Source organism: Lineus longissimus, chromosome 6, assembly GCF_910592395.1.
Source record: "Lineus longissimus chromosome 6, tnLinLong1.2, whole genome shotgun sequence".
Classification (NCBI taxonomy): Eukaryota; Metazoa; Nemertea; class Pilidiophora; order Heteronemertea; family Lineidae; genus Lineus; species Lineus longissimus.
In genome coordinates this window covers 9217046-9232932 of record NC_088313.1, presented here as the reverse complement: position 1 = coordinate 9232932, position 15887 = coordinate 9217046, and the positions used below count along the sequence as shown (strand labels likewise).

Below are 15887 nucleotides of genomic sequence, written 5' to 3'. Positions count from 1 at the left end.
AGTCGACGGAAGAGCCGAGTCTTCACACTGGTGACGGCGAAACCGATTATTTCGAACACATGCCCGAGATATTGGAGTGGTTTGTGAGCCGTGTTCCCGTTGAAGCTGGAAGATTTGGTGTAGTCTTGCCAACGCTGATACGCCCCCTGATAGACGTTGTAAAATTTGCCCGATTTTTGTGTCCAACGTTGTTTTGGTTGTGCAGAACCATCGTCTATTAAAGAATGAAGCATACTGAAGTGGCGTTTTGATCGATTATTTGTGGTTGTCCTCGATTAGATGAACTTTTGAGGCCGACTAGTCTCGCTCATCCAGTACATGTTGTAGGGTTGGCGTGCTAACGCTCTACATGCATAGCCAATACACACACGCTCTGTGAATGGTGATCAAATAGCAGCAACACTACACTCAGTCTGCAATCCAGAAGTATTAAGGTAGCAGGAAGGGTTGGGCGTTTGTGGTTTCTGAGTCTGAGGGGGTTGGTGTCTGTTGACTGTGCTTTAAGAGAGACTAGGCATGGCGCCAGTCTCTCTTAAAGCACAGTCAACAGGCATTTGGTCTCAGTATTTGGGTTTTGATTGCCATGACTGTACCCCTGTAAAAGTCAGAGGAGGAGAAGTTTGGAATGATGAAAGCATTGAAGAAGAAGAAATGTTATTATTGAGGAAAGCAAAATTTATTATGAGACTAGAAGGCAGTGTCCTGATTTGATTATTTTGAAAATGGCGGTCTGAACACATTAAAAGGTGGAACATGGCATTTTATCGACTTTGAAGTGTTCTGCAGTTAAAGGGAGACTATAGGCAGCAGCTAGGTAGGCAAGATAAAGTCATACAAATTTGCCAATAGGGGTCAGTCATATCTCTAGGCATGGCGCCAGTCTCTCTTAAAGCACAGTCAACAGGCATTTGGTCTTAGTATTTGGGTAAGTACAGAATCAAGGCAGCTCGGAGAGCAATGATTGAACGATGCTGTTGACAAGTCCAAGGATACTGCATCAGTCACGACCAACTTCTCATCAGAAAGCGTCACCACCAGCATATTCAATGTTCAGTTCCAACCTGTACCAGTCCAATGCACGCCTGTCATGGTCAGCAGTGGTCAGCTTAGCGCGATATGGAACATTCTTCCGAAACTCAAGCGAGGGAAGTCTGCTCATTAGCCTATCTCGCGCACTGCTCCTTCTTGTGAAACATCGTAGTGAAATCGTGGTACAGTGGGGCGTCCTCGAGGATTGCAGCTGGTCGGACAGACGTGAGGTGGAATGTGGGCGGCTGCACTTCTTCGTTGATGTGCGATGGCAGATAGCACAGTTGTTGCGTTGCATGACAGCTGAAAGTGAATGTGATATCATAGAACTGAGGCGTTTGCAATGAGACTATAGGTGAAGTAGAAGCAAGGAGTGAAATGGGCCATCTTCCAGTGACTAATATACAGAGTAAGGGCACTGGGTGTTGTTAGATTCAGCATTGAATGTATTCCTCGTACAAGCGTGAATAGTGTGGACATACAGTGAGAGGTGAGAGACCCCTATTGACTACTTCTTGTAACTTTATCTTGGATATTATATTAGTATTGAACTTCTAGCCATGGAATATGAAGAAATTGAAGTTGTTGGCATGGAATATGAAAAATTATTCAACGGTGAAAGACATTATTCCATGAGGCTTTGCCGTGATCGCAAAGGACGCGACGCGATTGGTTCACATGCTAATGAGGTATGAAAATGATAATTACCTCTATAATGCTACTTGGATAGCGACTGTGTCGTTGATTGCAACAGTGGTCGATGTCAATGTGTGCCTGTAATGTCAATGAAGTATGATGAGGTGATGACGATAGTGCAATTATTAAATATTGGCAAGAGATCATACTACAACATAGGTCTTGTTTTTGACAGATGACTGTGCGACATTCCCATTGGGTCTTGTTAGAGTCAGCGCTGCATGTATTCCTTGTACAAGCTTGAATAGTTGTGACGGACTTTGAGGGGTGAGAGACCCCTATCGGCTACTTCGTCTAACTTTATCCTGCCTACCTAGCTGCTAGCAATAGTGCCCCTTTATCAAGAGTGAAACCCACTGTGCGGGGCTAAGAAATTACCTTTATAATCCTAGTTGGATAACCACTGTGTAGATGATTTGAAGAGTGCTCTGTGGATGTGTGCCTGTAATGTCAATGAAAGTATCATGAGGTGATGACGATAGTGGAATGACGAAATATTGGAAAGAGATCTATTCCTAGAAGAACATATGTCCTGTTTTGACTAGGTGGTGCATTTTAGAATCAGCAGTGAGCACGGTGTCGAAAGTATTGTTATAGGGCCTTCCCTAGGCCCATGGGGTTAAATTTACAATTCTAAAAGGCCTTAGTCACAGTATATCATTGTTTCTAATACAAAATACATTACGCCTCGTTTTGATCGGAGCGGTCTTGGTATCGTAACCAATGACCGCCTGGGTAGGTATAAAATTCTGAATTTTAGCAGACGAATTATTTTTCACCAAGAAGCAACGACTCAGCCCCACAAAACAATGTCAAGAACACGAGATTTTGAAGTATTCCCCGATATATTGGGATTTGTGAAGTAGGGAGGATACCCGAGGACTCTTTCGAGGTCGTCAGTCAGGATTCAGAAGAGGTCAAAGACGAGGAAATGGTAGAAATCGAGCTAGCAGACTGGGAATTCCCTTGCTGCGTGACGTCATCTTCACAAGCAACAATATGGCGGAGTTCCGGACACCAGGTTGGATCATTCTTTGACGAAAACGGAACATATATACCTTTCAAATCGTATTTAATTTGTTTAATTTTGAAACCTTTTAGAATAGAAATTAATACCTCGCTGTCGGTCATTGGTTGTATAATCAAGACCGCTCGGGTAGACCTCAAATTACTACCAAAACCCTCGGCGAAGCGCCTCGGGTTTTGGAATGCACTTTCGGTCTACCCGAGCGGTCTTGATTATACAACCAATGACCGCCAGCTGGGTATTAATTCCTTAATCCACGATTGAAAAGACGTAGTTTGATCGCATTCAACTATAAATCCATTGAACAGTTGTAAACACAAGTGAAATAGACCAAAACAAGTGATTTTGGGGCTTTGGTTGAGACGCATGCGCCACATGCGCCATGCGGGCTAAACGGTTCATGTGAACTTGTTGACATCTACATGATCTAGTGCTGTTATTGGTCATGGTACATGGTAGGCCTAATCATCATGGCTATATGTTTCAGAAAAAGCTCGGAGTAAAATGAACAGCCGATGAATAATGACGTTGTTCATGTTTACCATGTTTACTAGCACATAGCCATAGGGTATGCACTGGCCAGTGCACTTTCTGCACGTCGTCATGGTCATGTACGTGATACATTGCATATTTTGTTTTTTGAATGCGCATGCTTTTTAGGCAAAATCACTTGTACCAACACTAATGAATAATGTCTTCTTATCCCTATGACTCCATACACAGTGAGGGCATTGTCCCATTCCCATCAAATGGTAACTTATTGTACCGTATGGGCGGTATTAGGGTGGAAGTTGGGGAGCAGATACCTACCGTTGCACGCCTGTCATAATCAGCAGTGATGAGCTTAGCGCGATATGGAACATTCTTCAGAAACTCAAGCGAGGGAAGTCTGCTCATTAGCATATCTCGCGCACTGCTCCTTCTTGTGAAACATCGTAGTGAAATCGTAATGGAAAACGTCTGGCTTTGCGCCAGACGTTGAGACTAATAAGTGAAGAACTAATAGGTAAAGAACTTCTACTTGCGCGAGACTGCTCTGATAAAATTATCATTGCAGAGACTACGATGACGTACACATATATTTTTTACAATCAAAAATGCCCTCAAAAGACGACATGGAATGATTATTTTATTGATATTTCCTACTATATACCTTCCAATTATCACTTTATACAAATAGATCGGCGTTAGGTCGCATGCTTTTCTTTCCTGGTGACACTATAAAGCAAAATAGTTGCAACCCCGTAAATGCGCTATAAGTCCAATAATAAGTGACGGTGACCCATTATAAATGTTTCGCCAGCTTCGCTTTTTTGCCGCTACGCGGCGCGTTGGGCCCTAGCGTCCAGAAGTATTAAGGTAGCAGGAAGGGTTGGGTGTTTGTGGTTTCTGAGTCTGAGGGGGTTGGTGTCTGTTGACTGTGCTTTAAGAGAGACTAGGCATGGCGCCAGTCTCTCTTAAAGCACAGTCAACAGGCATTTGGTCTCAGTATTTGGGTTTTGATTGCCATGACTGTACCCCTGTAAAAGTCAGAGGAGGAGAAGTTTGGAATGATGAAAGCATTAAAGAAGAAGAAATGTTATTATTGAGGAAAGCAAAATTTATTATGAGACAAGAAGGCAGTGTCCTGACTTGATTATTTTGAAAATGGCGGTCTGAACACATTAAAAGGTGGAACATGGCATTTTATCGACTTTGAAGTGTTCCGCAGTTAAAGGGAGACTATAGGCAGCAGCTAGGTAGGCAAGATAAAGTCATACAAATTTGCCAATAGGGGTCAGTCATATCTCTAGGCATGGCGCCAGTCTCTCTTGAAGCACAGTCAACAGGCATTTGGTCTTAGTATTTGGGTAAGTACAGAATCAAGGCAGCTCAGAGAGCAATGATTGAACGATGCTGTGGACAAGTCCAAGGATACTGCATCAGTCACGACCAACTTCTCATCAGAAAGCGTCACCACCAGCATATTCAATGTTTAGTTCCAACCTGTACCAGTCCAATGCACGCCTGTCATGGTCAGCAGTGGTCAGCTTAGCGCGATATGGAACATTCTTCCGAAACTCAAGCGAGGGAAGTCTGCTCATTAGCCTATCTCGCGCACTGCTCCTTCTTGTCAAACATCGTAGTGAAATCGTGGTACAGTGGGGCGTCCTCGAGGATTGCAGCTGGTCGGACAGACGTGAGGTGGAATGTGGGCGGCTGCACTTCTTCGTTGATGTGCGATGGCAGATAGCACAGTTGTTGCGTTGCATGACAGCTGAAAGTGAATGTGATATCATAGAACTGAGGCGTTTGCAATGAGACTATAGGTGAAGTAGAAGCAAGGAGTGAAATGGGCCATCTTCCAGTGACTAATATACAGAGTAAGGGCACTGGCTGTTGTTAGATTCAGCATTGAATGTATTCCTCGTACAAGCGTGAATAGTGTGGACATACAGTGAGAGGTGAGAGACCCCTTCTTGTAACTTTATCTTGGATATTATATTAGTATTGAACTTCTAGCCATGGAATATGAAGAAATTGAAGTTGTAGGCATGGAATATGAAAAGTTATTCAACGGTGAAAGACATTATTCCATGAGGCTTTGCCGTGATCGCAAAGGACGCGACGTGATTGGTTCACATGCTAATGAGGTATGATAATGATAATTACCTCTATAACGCTACTTGGATAGCGACTGTGTCGTTGACTGGAACAGTGGTCAATGTCAATGTGTGCCTGTAATGTCAATGAAGTATGATGAGGTGATGACGATAGTGCAATTATTAAATATTGGCAAGAGATCATACTGCAACATAGGTCTTGTTTTTGACAGATGACTGTGCGACATTCCCATTGGGTCTTGTTAGAGTCAGCGCTGCATGTATTCCTTGTACAAGCTTGAATAGTTGTGACGGACTTTGAGGGGTGAGAGACCCCTATCGGCTACTTCGTCTAACTTTATCTTGCCTTTATCAAGACTGAAACCCACTGTGCGGGGCTAAGAAATTACCTTTATAATCCTAGTTGGATAATCACTGTGTAGATGATTTGAAGAGTGCTCTGTGGATGTGTGCCTGTAATGTCAATGAAAGTATGATGAGGTGATGACGATAGTGGAATGACGAAATATTGGAAAGAGATCTATTCCTAGAAGAACATATGTCCTGTTTTGACTAGGTGGCGCATTTTAGAATCAGCAGTGAGCACTGTGTGTAACATGGTGGAGGCAGCGGAGATAATAACTGTGTCGAAAGTATTGTTATATGGCCCTCCCTAGGCCCATGGGGTTAAATTTACAATCCACGATTGAAAAGACGTAGTTTGATCGCATTCAACTATAAATCCATTGAACAGTTGTGTTCCTTTAGTCAACCGATGACCTTTTGTTGGGCCATGATCGGGGATTGTAAACTGTAAATGTATTATGGACTGGGAGACGGAGGGAAACACAAGTGAAACTGAAATAGACCAAAACAAGTGATTTTGGGGCTTTGGTTTAGACGCATGCCCCATGCGCCATGCGGGATTATACGGTTCATGTGAACTTGTTGACATCCACATGATCTGGTGCTGTTATTGGTCATGGACATGGTACATGGTAGGCCTAATCATCATGCCTATATGTTTCAGGAAAAGCTCGGAGTAAAATGAACTGCCGATGAATAATGATGTTGTTCATGTTTGTTTACCATGTTTACTAGTACATAGCCATAGGGTATGCACTGGCCAGTGCACTTTCTGCACGTCGTCATGGTCATGTACGTGATACCTTGCATATTTTGTTTTTTGAATGCGCATGCTTTTTGGGCAAAATCACTTGTACCAACACTAATGAATAATGTCTTCTTATCCCTATGACTCCATACACAGTGAGGGCATTGTCCCATTCCCATCAAATGGTAACTTATTGTACCGTATTGGGGTGGAAGTTGGGGAGCAGATACCTACCGTTGCACGCCTGTCATAATCAGTAGTGATGAGCTTAGCGCGATATGGAACATTCTTCAGAAACTCAAGCGAGGGAAGTCTGCTCATTAGCATATCTCGCGCACTGCTAATTCTTGTCAAACATCGTAGTGAAATCGTAATGGAAAACGTCTGGCTTTGCGCCAGACGTTGAGACTAATAAGTGAAGAACTAATAGGTAAAGAACTTCTACTTGCGCGAGACTGCTCTGATAAAATTATCATTGCCGAGACTACGGTGACGTACACATATATTTTTTACAATCAAAAATGCCCTCAAAAGACGACATGGAATGATTATTTTATTGATATTTCCTACTATATACCTTCCAATTATCACTTTATACAAATAGATCGGCGTTAGGTCGCATGCTTTTCTTTCCTGGTGACACTATAAAGCAAAATAGTTGCAACCCCGTAAATGCGCTATAAGTCCAATAATAAGTGACGGTGACCCGTTATAAATGTTTCGCCAGCTTCGCTTTTTTGCGGCTACGCGGCGCGTTGGACCCTTGCGTCCAGAAGTATTAAGGTAGCAGGAAGGGTTGGGCGTTTGTGGTTTCTGAGTCTGAGGGGGTTGGTGTCTGTTGACTGTGCTTTAAGAGAGACTAGGCATGGCGCCAGTCTCTCTTAAAGCACAGTCAACAGGCATTTGGTCTCAGTATTTGGGTTTTGATTGCCATGACTGTACCCCTGTAAAAGTCAGAGGAGGAGAAGTTTGGAATGATGAAAGCATTGAAGAAGAAGAAATGTTATTATTGAGGAAAGCAAAATTTATTATGAGACTAGAAGGCAGTGTCCTGACTTGATTATTTTGAAAATGGCGGTCTGAACACATTAAAAGGTGGAACATGGCATTTTATCGACTTTGAAGTGTTCCGCAGTTAAAGGGAGACTATAGGCAGCAGCTAGGTAGGCAAGATAAAGTCATACAAATTTGCCAATAGGGGTCAGTCATATCTCTAGGCATGGCGCCAGTCTCTCTTAAAGGACAGTCAACAGGCGTTTGTGTCGAAAACTCCGCACTTCGGGTTTTCTACTGGGGAGTTGCTGACTACAAATTGATGGTGAACTTGACTCTATCGTATCTTTTTTACAACTGACTTTATTTCTACAAACTATTGACTAAGTAAACAAGATTACAAATTAACAGATGTTAAGAGATGAAAGAAGGTGCTTAGACGATTAAGCTTAGCTTAATCCGCAAGGATTTCCTCAGACTTCCTGGCTCCATGCAGCTGCAGCGACTTGTCGAACTAATAACTTGATTCAGGAAATGACTTGGTTCAGGAATGCGTAATTCCTGACATTCCCCCCGCCCGCAAGCACATAGTTAATCCTTTAATCATATGATTATTTTAATCCCTGAATAGTTAAACAGTGATTGGCTAATCATCCTCGGTGGTCTGCAATCCAGACTGACTGATACTAAACGGTGTTCGAAACCGCTAACTACACAAAATACTTGAAGTAAACATGAGATGGTAGATAAGCTTCAATACATGCAAAGTACGTTAAAGAGATTAATCCGTATTAAGATTCTAAAGTTTCTAAACTAAATGTCGAGATGGTGATGATCAAAAGATGAATATCTATAGCACGATGGTGTCAAACATGTTACAACTAACTAATATTCCATGATAATGTTCTAGTATTTCAATATAGATGAAATTCAAATGTCAATTCGATTATGTTGATTGTCTCTTCAGTTTCTCATGGACGACAGGCGTCGTAACCCCGACGGAGGGGAGCATCCACATTACTATACATTGCCCAAGTGTATAGCTTTGACGAAGTGAATATTAAAACGGAATGTCACGTACGCTACAATATCTACTGTCCGTAGTAATCCAAGTGCTCTCTGATTTTGAGCCTCGTAATGTCAGTGGTTGACCGTTTTGGTCGAGATTTTGTTTTTTGAACAGATTTGATTTGCGCAGACCGTTCGATGCTCTCGTCAACGGTTAACTCAAGCGGATACAATTTTCCGATTGCTCGGTTAGATTGCCCTGTGGCAGTTTTGACAAGCGCAGATCGGGTCAGCCCATCTTGGCCTCTGTTGAGTTCTTTTATGATCCCAAGTTTCCAGTGTCTCCTCTTGGCATCCTTGTCGTGTACAAGAATGACGTCATCAATTTTAATGATGTCAGCTTTGGCATGTTGTTTGCTAAGTTCGTACTGGTGTTGTTCCCGTAGCCTAGCGAGATACTCATCATAGAAACGTTTCTTGAATGTTTGTAGTCGTTCTGCGCGTTTGTACGCCAATTTCTCAAGTTTATCTCTGCCGGCGTATGTTACATCCAAGTTATCTTCTCCTTCGTGTGGCAACAAAAACATATCATGTCCGTATATCAGATTATTCGGTGTTATCGCTTTGAGTTCATTTGGATCTGATGACAAATATGTGAGTGGTCTGTTGTTTACCGTTGCTTGAATTTCTTTGATGAGAGTTTGAAACTCATCAATTGGAACGAGTGATTTGCGCAAGGTTTTCTTAAGTGCAAGTTTCGTCACACCAATCAGTCTCTCATGAACGCCAGCGAACCAGCTGGCTTGTACGGGTGCATATTTGAATGTTATTCCTTTCTTAGACAGGTGGTTTTGGAATTGTTCTGTTCCCACAATGTTGTACAGCCGTTTCAGCTCGGTGTCGGCGCTTGTAAACGTTTTGGCATTGTCACAGTAAATGAGGCTAGGCACTGAATGTGTTGAAGTGAAACGTCTGAAAGCTCTTAAAAATGATTCAACAGTTAAGTCCGGCGTGATTTCAAGATGTATGCCTCGCGTGGTGCAACACGTAAAGAGACAAACGTACACTTTTTGTATCGAGTCCTTAATTCGTACGTAGAGGTGTGATGTAAAATCTACAGCAGTGGACTTGAAAGCTGACAAGTCGTTAATCCGAAAGTCTGGCAGTGGTGGTGCGATGGGAGTCAGATATGGACGCCCAGACACTTTCTTACAGATTACACAATGTCCGATGATTTTCTTAACGGTTGAGCGCATTGATGTGACCCAATACTTCTCCCGAAGATAAGCCATGGTGGACCCTAAGCCGTAGTGTACCACGTTGTGGTGGGCGTTCCGGACGATTAACGTTGTTATGTAGGATTGATTTGGCAGGAGAATTGGGTACTTCCTGTCTGAGCTGACGTCTGAATTAGTAAGCCTCCCGCCGCAACGAATTGTTCCTTTTTTGTCAAGAACGAGCCCTAATTGACTGATGATTGTGGGTCGAGAAGGCAGCTTATGCCTTCCACTTTGTTCTAACTTCAAGTAATCCGTAACGTGCTTATAGTGTTCGTTTTGAAGATTTGTAATCCATTTTTCTTCCGCGTTAGCGATATCTTGTGCAGACAGTTTATTCCTGTTTTTGAGTCCGGGTTTGAAAGCGCGTGATACTAAGGCGGTAATTCTCAGAAGTCTATTCCATGAACTGAACTTGTCCTGTGCTATAACGTCGCTGATACTTGCGACAGGTGTTATTGCGACCATGCTTGTAACAACGAAGTCATTTTGCATTTCAAACGCGGCTGTCAGAGAGACGGAACTGTTAAAGGTTAGGTCGGAAAGTGCGGTTAAAGGCCACGTGGTTTTATCATCCTTGAGCCATTTTGGTCCCTGCAGCCATGAAGAGTCCTTCAATTCCTGATGTGTCGCACCACGTGATAAGATGTCTGCAGCGTTTTGTTTGGTTGACACATGGTACCAAGAAGTCAAGTCTGACTTCTGACGTATTGTTTGCACGCGGTTGTGAACAAACTGCTTGAGTTTTTTATTGGATCTGAGCCAATAAAGCGCTATCTCTGAATCAGTGCTGTATACCACTTCGATTGTCTGATACTGCGTGATGTAGGTATTTCGCAAGGTCTCTGCATAATTTACCCCCAAGACCATGGCCATCAGTTCAAGCTTAGGGACTGTGAAATTGACATTTTTCTCTGAGATGACTTTGTTCTTAGAGCCGATGAGGGCGACTTTATTGTTCTGTTTAGCGTAAGCGACACAACCAATGGCGGTGGTGGGACATGCATCACAGAATACTACGATTTGTAACGGTTTGCTGGTGTCACCCCCTAGCCAACGGGGTATAGATAGCATGTGCGTGAGAGAGAGGGACTCCTGTTTGATTGTTTCCCATTCTTGCCGTTCGGTGATTGATAAGTGTTCATCCCAGGTTTTTTGGCCTCTCCACAGGTTGTTCACGTAAGACTTAGCAGGGACTGTCAGCGGTGCTACAATTCCGAGCGGGTCGAAGATTGATGCGGTCTGAGATGTTACTTTACGTTTTGAAAGTTCTCCTGATGATTTGAGATCCTTTTTCGCGACTGAAATCTGATCAGATTTGGTATCCCATTTCAGTCCAAGTACCCCTACAATGTCAGATTTTGTTTGTACTCCTTCCGATCTGATTCTTTCATCGAGTGTTTCCGAGTTTGAACTCCATTGGCGCAAATTGAAAGACGCGTGGTTCATGATCTCACGAGACTCCTGGAAGTAATCCAATGCTTCCTGATTTGAATCGACTCCGGTTAACAGATTGTCAACGTAGAATTTTGTTTTCATATCCTTGGCAACTGGGGTATCGTAACTAGACAGATGCTTGTGCAGAGTGATAGCGAGGGCGAATGGGCTGGAAACATTTCCGAATATGACAGTGTTACAGTGATAAGGAATCAGTTCTTTCGAGACATCATTGTCTTTATACCAGAGGAATCTAACCCACTTCCTCTCCGATTCTAACAAATGCACAGCTAAAAAGGCACGAGCGATATCTGCGGACAGACCAATCCGTTTGGTCCGAAAGAGCATGATCAGTTCAGTTAGGTCTTGAAGCATATTAGGTCCTTCATAAAGGCATGAGTTGAGCGATGGGCTACCACTACTGGCGTCAAAAACGATTCTCAGGGGGGTTGTTTCACTGTCACGGAGTACGGGAAAATGAGGCAAATAGTGGCCGGTGTCACAGTCATCTGGGCTGCCCTCTGAGATGAAACCCTTGTCCAGGTTTTCCTGCATTACTTGGGTGTAGTTGTTGAGAAGGTTTAACTTACGTAATCTTGCCATGACTTGACGTAGCCTGGCTTCGCATTCCCTTCTGTTAGTGAGTAGTTCCGCGTGGTCTGGTCTCCATGGTAACGGAACCGAATAGTTCCCATCCTTGAACTCGATTTTTTGCATGAAGTCCGATTTAAATGAATTCCTCAAGTGATTGTATCTCGGGATCATTGTCCTCGATGATATGTTCGTTTGCGGTTGTGTTGATTCGATCTGCTGATGTAATCACGGAGTGTTCGATTTTAACGGGAAACAGTGGTCCTGACACAAAACATCCCAAATTTGAATACTGTACTGTCGGCCCGTCCCCTTTCACTAGACGATTTTCAAGGAACTGGAAGGCATGATCACATCCAATCATGATATCCACGGTGAATTCATCGGCACTAAAGTTATTTGCTAACTTGTTTTCAATGTTCGCTATGTATGGGTACTCCTTACATGTATTCCATTCTCGTTGATTGATGGGGTTGACTATTTCATCGGTGATGAGAACTTCAATTATTTTGATACCGTCAGTGGTTGCAATTTCAACATTTGCAATGTCGTATTGCCGTTTTGAAGAGTGGCCTCCGAAGCCATTAACACTTATGGATTGGGAACGCACCGGTTTGAGTTGAAGCTTTTGTGCTGTATCTTTGCGAATGTAAGAGGACATGCTTCCTCTATCAATCAGCACTCCTGCTGTGGGACGGCCTATTGGTTGCGCGTTTTTTGGAGTTCACGTTTGTTGTTTTAAATCCCACGTGATCATTGATATCGATTTTTCGTACATCGGAGTACTTGGGGGTTACGGCACACATTCCTGTGTCACTTGAATTTCTGTATTTCTGTTCAAAGTATTCGTGAAGACTGGTGTGGTGCTTTTTACCCCCCCTGTGGCATTTGCTGCGGTTGTTACATTCCTTGGCGATACGAGATGTTCGAAGACAGTTGATGCACAGGCGTTTGTTGAAAACGGCATTGTATCGGTTTGTTGGTGATAGAGTGCATTCAAAACAACTGTGACCGGAGTTGCAGAATTGACACATTTTGGGTTTGGCTGCGGGCACACTTACAAACGAATCCAATGAAACTTTACTCCCGTTCAGGTTTCGATTCTGATTCTGCGTACTTTTCCTATGACTAATATCCGACTGTGGAGGAGCATCTGCGCGTTCTCCAACGTTTTCAAGCTGTTCCGAGAAAGACTGCATGAATCGCTTTAAGTCAAAAGCATCCTGTTGCCCTGAGGTTCCCATTTTTTCCCGGAAGAATTTCGGTAACTTCTTTTCGATGATTGGTACAATAAACGGAGCGCATTTGTAGATATCGACGTTGAGGTTTTCTAGGGACCGTATGTCCCCCATTACTCGGTTGTGAAATTCCCGGAGAGCATTATAATGTCCTGCAGGCCCTGGCATTTCTAAGAGGTTATTCACATGTGATCGAATAATTTTTCGGGGTTGTCCGAAACGTTCTTTCAAGATTTCTACCAGTACTTTCAGGTTTTCCCCTGAAGCTTGAAGACCAGCAACAGCGTCTGTCGCTGAGCCCGTTAACTGTCCCTTGATATAATTGTATTTCGTGATATCCGCATAGTTAGCACTGAGAACATCTGCTTCAATCGTGTCCCAAAAAGATTTCCATGATGTGTAAGACCCGTCGAATGTCGGTAATTTCAACTTTGGCAGTTGCGCTGTTTTGGGTACTGACGCGGCTGGCGCGTCGACTGTCGCTGGCTTTGCGACCGTTTTCTTGGACTGTAATTCTACAAACTTACTCACGTGCACTAGTTTGGTTCGATTGTCTATATTCCTCTGTTTCGTTTGTAAGATTTCCTTTTTGGTTAGGTCATCTTCCTTCTGTTTTGTAACTAGTTTCGCTATTTCCACGTTTAGACTTTGTAACTTGACGAACGTTTCGTCGATTCCTGTTGAACATGCTTCAACTTTTGACAGTTCGAATTTCGTTGGTGACTCCTTTTCAATCACGGCATTTGCCTGTTCGAAACCGGTGTCCAAGGCTTCCTGTAACAAGTCTCTGTTTTTCTTGAGTTGATCGATTTTATCCATTTTGACCTTTACGTTAGTATATTGCGTTGTGTATTTACTCGGTGAATTTCCCAGATCCTGGTCACGGCACCATGTCGAAAACTCCGCACTTCGGGTTTTCTACTGGGGAGTTGCTGACTACAAATTGATGGTGAACTTGACTCTATCGTATCTTTTTTTACAACTGACTTTATTTCTACAAACTATTGACTAAGTAAACAAGATTACAAATTAACAGATGTTAAGAGATGAAAGAAGGTGCTTAGACGATTAAGCTTAGCTTAATCCGCAAGGATTTCCTCAGACTTCCTGGCTCCATGCAGCTGCAGCGACTTGTCGAACTAATAACTTGATTCAGGAAATGACTTGGTTCAGGAATGCGTAATTCCTGACAGTTTGGTCTTAGTATTTGGGTAAGTACAGAATCAAGGCAGCTCAGAGAGCAATGATTGAACGATGCTGTGGACAAGTCCAAGGATACTGCATCAGTCACGACCAACTTCTCATCAGAAAGCGTCACCACCAGCATATTCAATGTTCAATTCCAACCTGTACCAGTCCAATGCACGCCTGTCATGGTCAGCAGTGGTCAGCTTAGCGCGATATGGAACATTCTTCCGAAACTCAAGCGAGGGAAGTCTACTCATTAGCCTATCTCGCGCACTGCTCCTTCTTGTCAAACATCGTAGTGAAATCGTGGTACAGTGGGGCGTCCTCGAGGATTGCAGCTGGTCGGACAGACGTGAGGTGGAATGTGGGCGGCTGCACTTCTTCGTTGATGTGCGATGGCAGATAGCACAGTTGTTGCGTTGCATGACAGCTGAAAGTGAATGTGATATCATAGAACTGAGGCGTTTGCAATGAGACTATAGGTGAAGTAGAAGCAAGGAGTGAAATGGGCCATCTTCCAGTGACTAATATACAGAGTAAGGGCACTGGGTGTTGTTAGATTCAGCATTGAATGTATTCCTCGTACAAGCGAGAATAGTGTGGACATACAGTGAGAGGTGAGAGACCCCTATTGACTACTTCTTGTAACTTTATCTTGGATATTATATTAGTATTGAACTTCTAGCCATGGAATATGAAGAAATTGAAGTTGTAGGCATGGAATATGAACAATTATTCAACGGTGAAAGACATTATTCCATGAGGCTTTGCCGTGATCGCAAACGACGCGACGTGATTGGTTAACATGCTAATGAGGTATGATAATGATAATTACCTCTATAATGCTACTTGGATAGCGACTGTGTCGTTGACTGCAACAGTGGTCTATGTCAATGTGTACCTGTAATGTCAATGAAGTATGATGAGGTGATGACGATAGTGCAATTATTAAATATTGGCAAGAGATCATACTGCCACATAAGTCTTGTTTTTGACAGATGACTGTGCGACATTCCCATTGGGTCTTGTCAGAGTCAGCGCTGCATGTATTCCTTGTACAAGCTTGAATAGTTGTGACGGACTTTGAGGGGTGAGAGACCCCTATCGGCTACTTCGTCTAACTTTATCTTGCCTACCTAGCTGCTAGCAATAGTGCCCCTTTATCAAGACTGAAACCCACTGTGTGGGGCTAAGAAATTACCTTTATAATCCTAGTTGGATAACCACTGTGTAGATGATTTGAAGAGTGCTCTGTGGATGTGTGCCTGTAATGTCAATGAAAGTATGATGAGGTGATGACGATAGTGGAATGACGAAATATTGGAAAGAGATCTATTCCTAGAAGAACATATGTCCTGTTTTGACTAGGTGGCGCATTTTAGAATCAGCAGTGAGCACTGTGTGTAACATGGTGGAGGCAGCGGAGATAATAACTGTGTCGAAAGTATTGTTATAGGGCCTTCCCTAGGCCCATGGGGTTAAATTTACAATCCACGATTGAAAAGACGTAGTTTGATCGCATTCAACTATAAATCCATTGAACAGTTGTGTTCCTTTAGTCAACCGATGACCTTTTGTTGGGCCATGATCGGTGATTGTAAACTGTAAATGTATTATGGACTGGGAGACGGGGGAAACACAAGTGAAATAGACCAAAACAAGTGATTTTGGGGCTTTGGTTTAGACGCATGCCCCACATGCGCCATG

At 43.1% G+C, this 15887-nt stretch overlaps 2 protein-coding genes and 1 long non-coding RNA gene across 4 annotated transcripts; all 3 read right to left on the bottom strand.

Annotated features, from left to right (window-relative positions):
• Positions 1-654: 654 nt before the first annotated feature.
• LOC135489686 (uncharacterized) lies at positions 655-2313 on the bottom strand. Of its 2 annotated transcripts, XR_010447195.1 has the most exons (3): positions 2104-2313; positions 1738-1803; positions 655-1332 (listed from the first exon to the last, which is right to left on the bottom strand). It is a non-coding gene; the product is annotated as an uncharacterized LOC135489686 (long non-coding RNA). The 2 variants fall into 2 exon arrangements; XR_010447194.1 differs by having other exon boundaries at positions 655-1803.
• Positions 2314-8532: 6219 nt separating this feature from the next.
• On the bottom strand, positions 8533-11880 carry LOC135489951 (uncharacterized). The gene has a single exon (XM_064775588.1). It carries the CDS (start codon positions 11878-11880, stop codon positions 8533-8535), a length of 3348 nt encoding a protein of 1115 aa, XP_064631658.1.
• A 545-nt stretch (positions 11881-12425) lies between these two features.
• LOC135489950 (uncharacterized) lies at positions 12426-13811 on the bottom strand. Its single transcript, XM_064775587.1, has one exon. The coding sequence runs from the start codon at positions 13809-13811 to the stop codon at positions 12426-12428; it is 1386 nt and encodes a 461-aa protein (XP_064631657.1).
• Between the last annotated feature and the right edge of the window lie 2076 nt (positions 13812-15887).

What these genes read in the sequence shown, in the direction of transcription:
- LOC135489951 (XM_064775588.1), bottom strand. Translation starts at nt 11,880, where the DNA reads ATGCAAAAAATCGAGTTCAAGGATGGGAACTATTCGGTTCCGTTACCA.
- LOC135489950 (XM_064775587.1), bottom strand. Translation starts at nt 13,811, where the DNA reads ATGGATAAAATCGATCAACTCAAGAAAAACAGAGACTTGTTACAGGAA.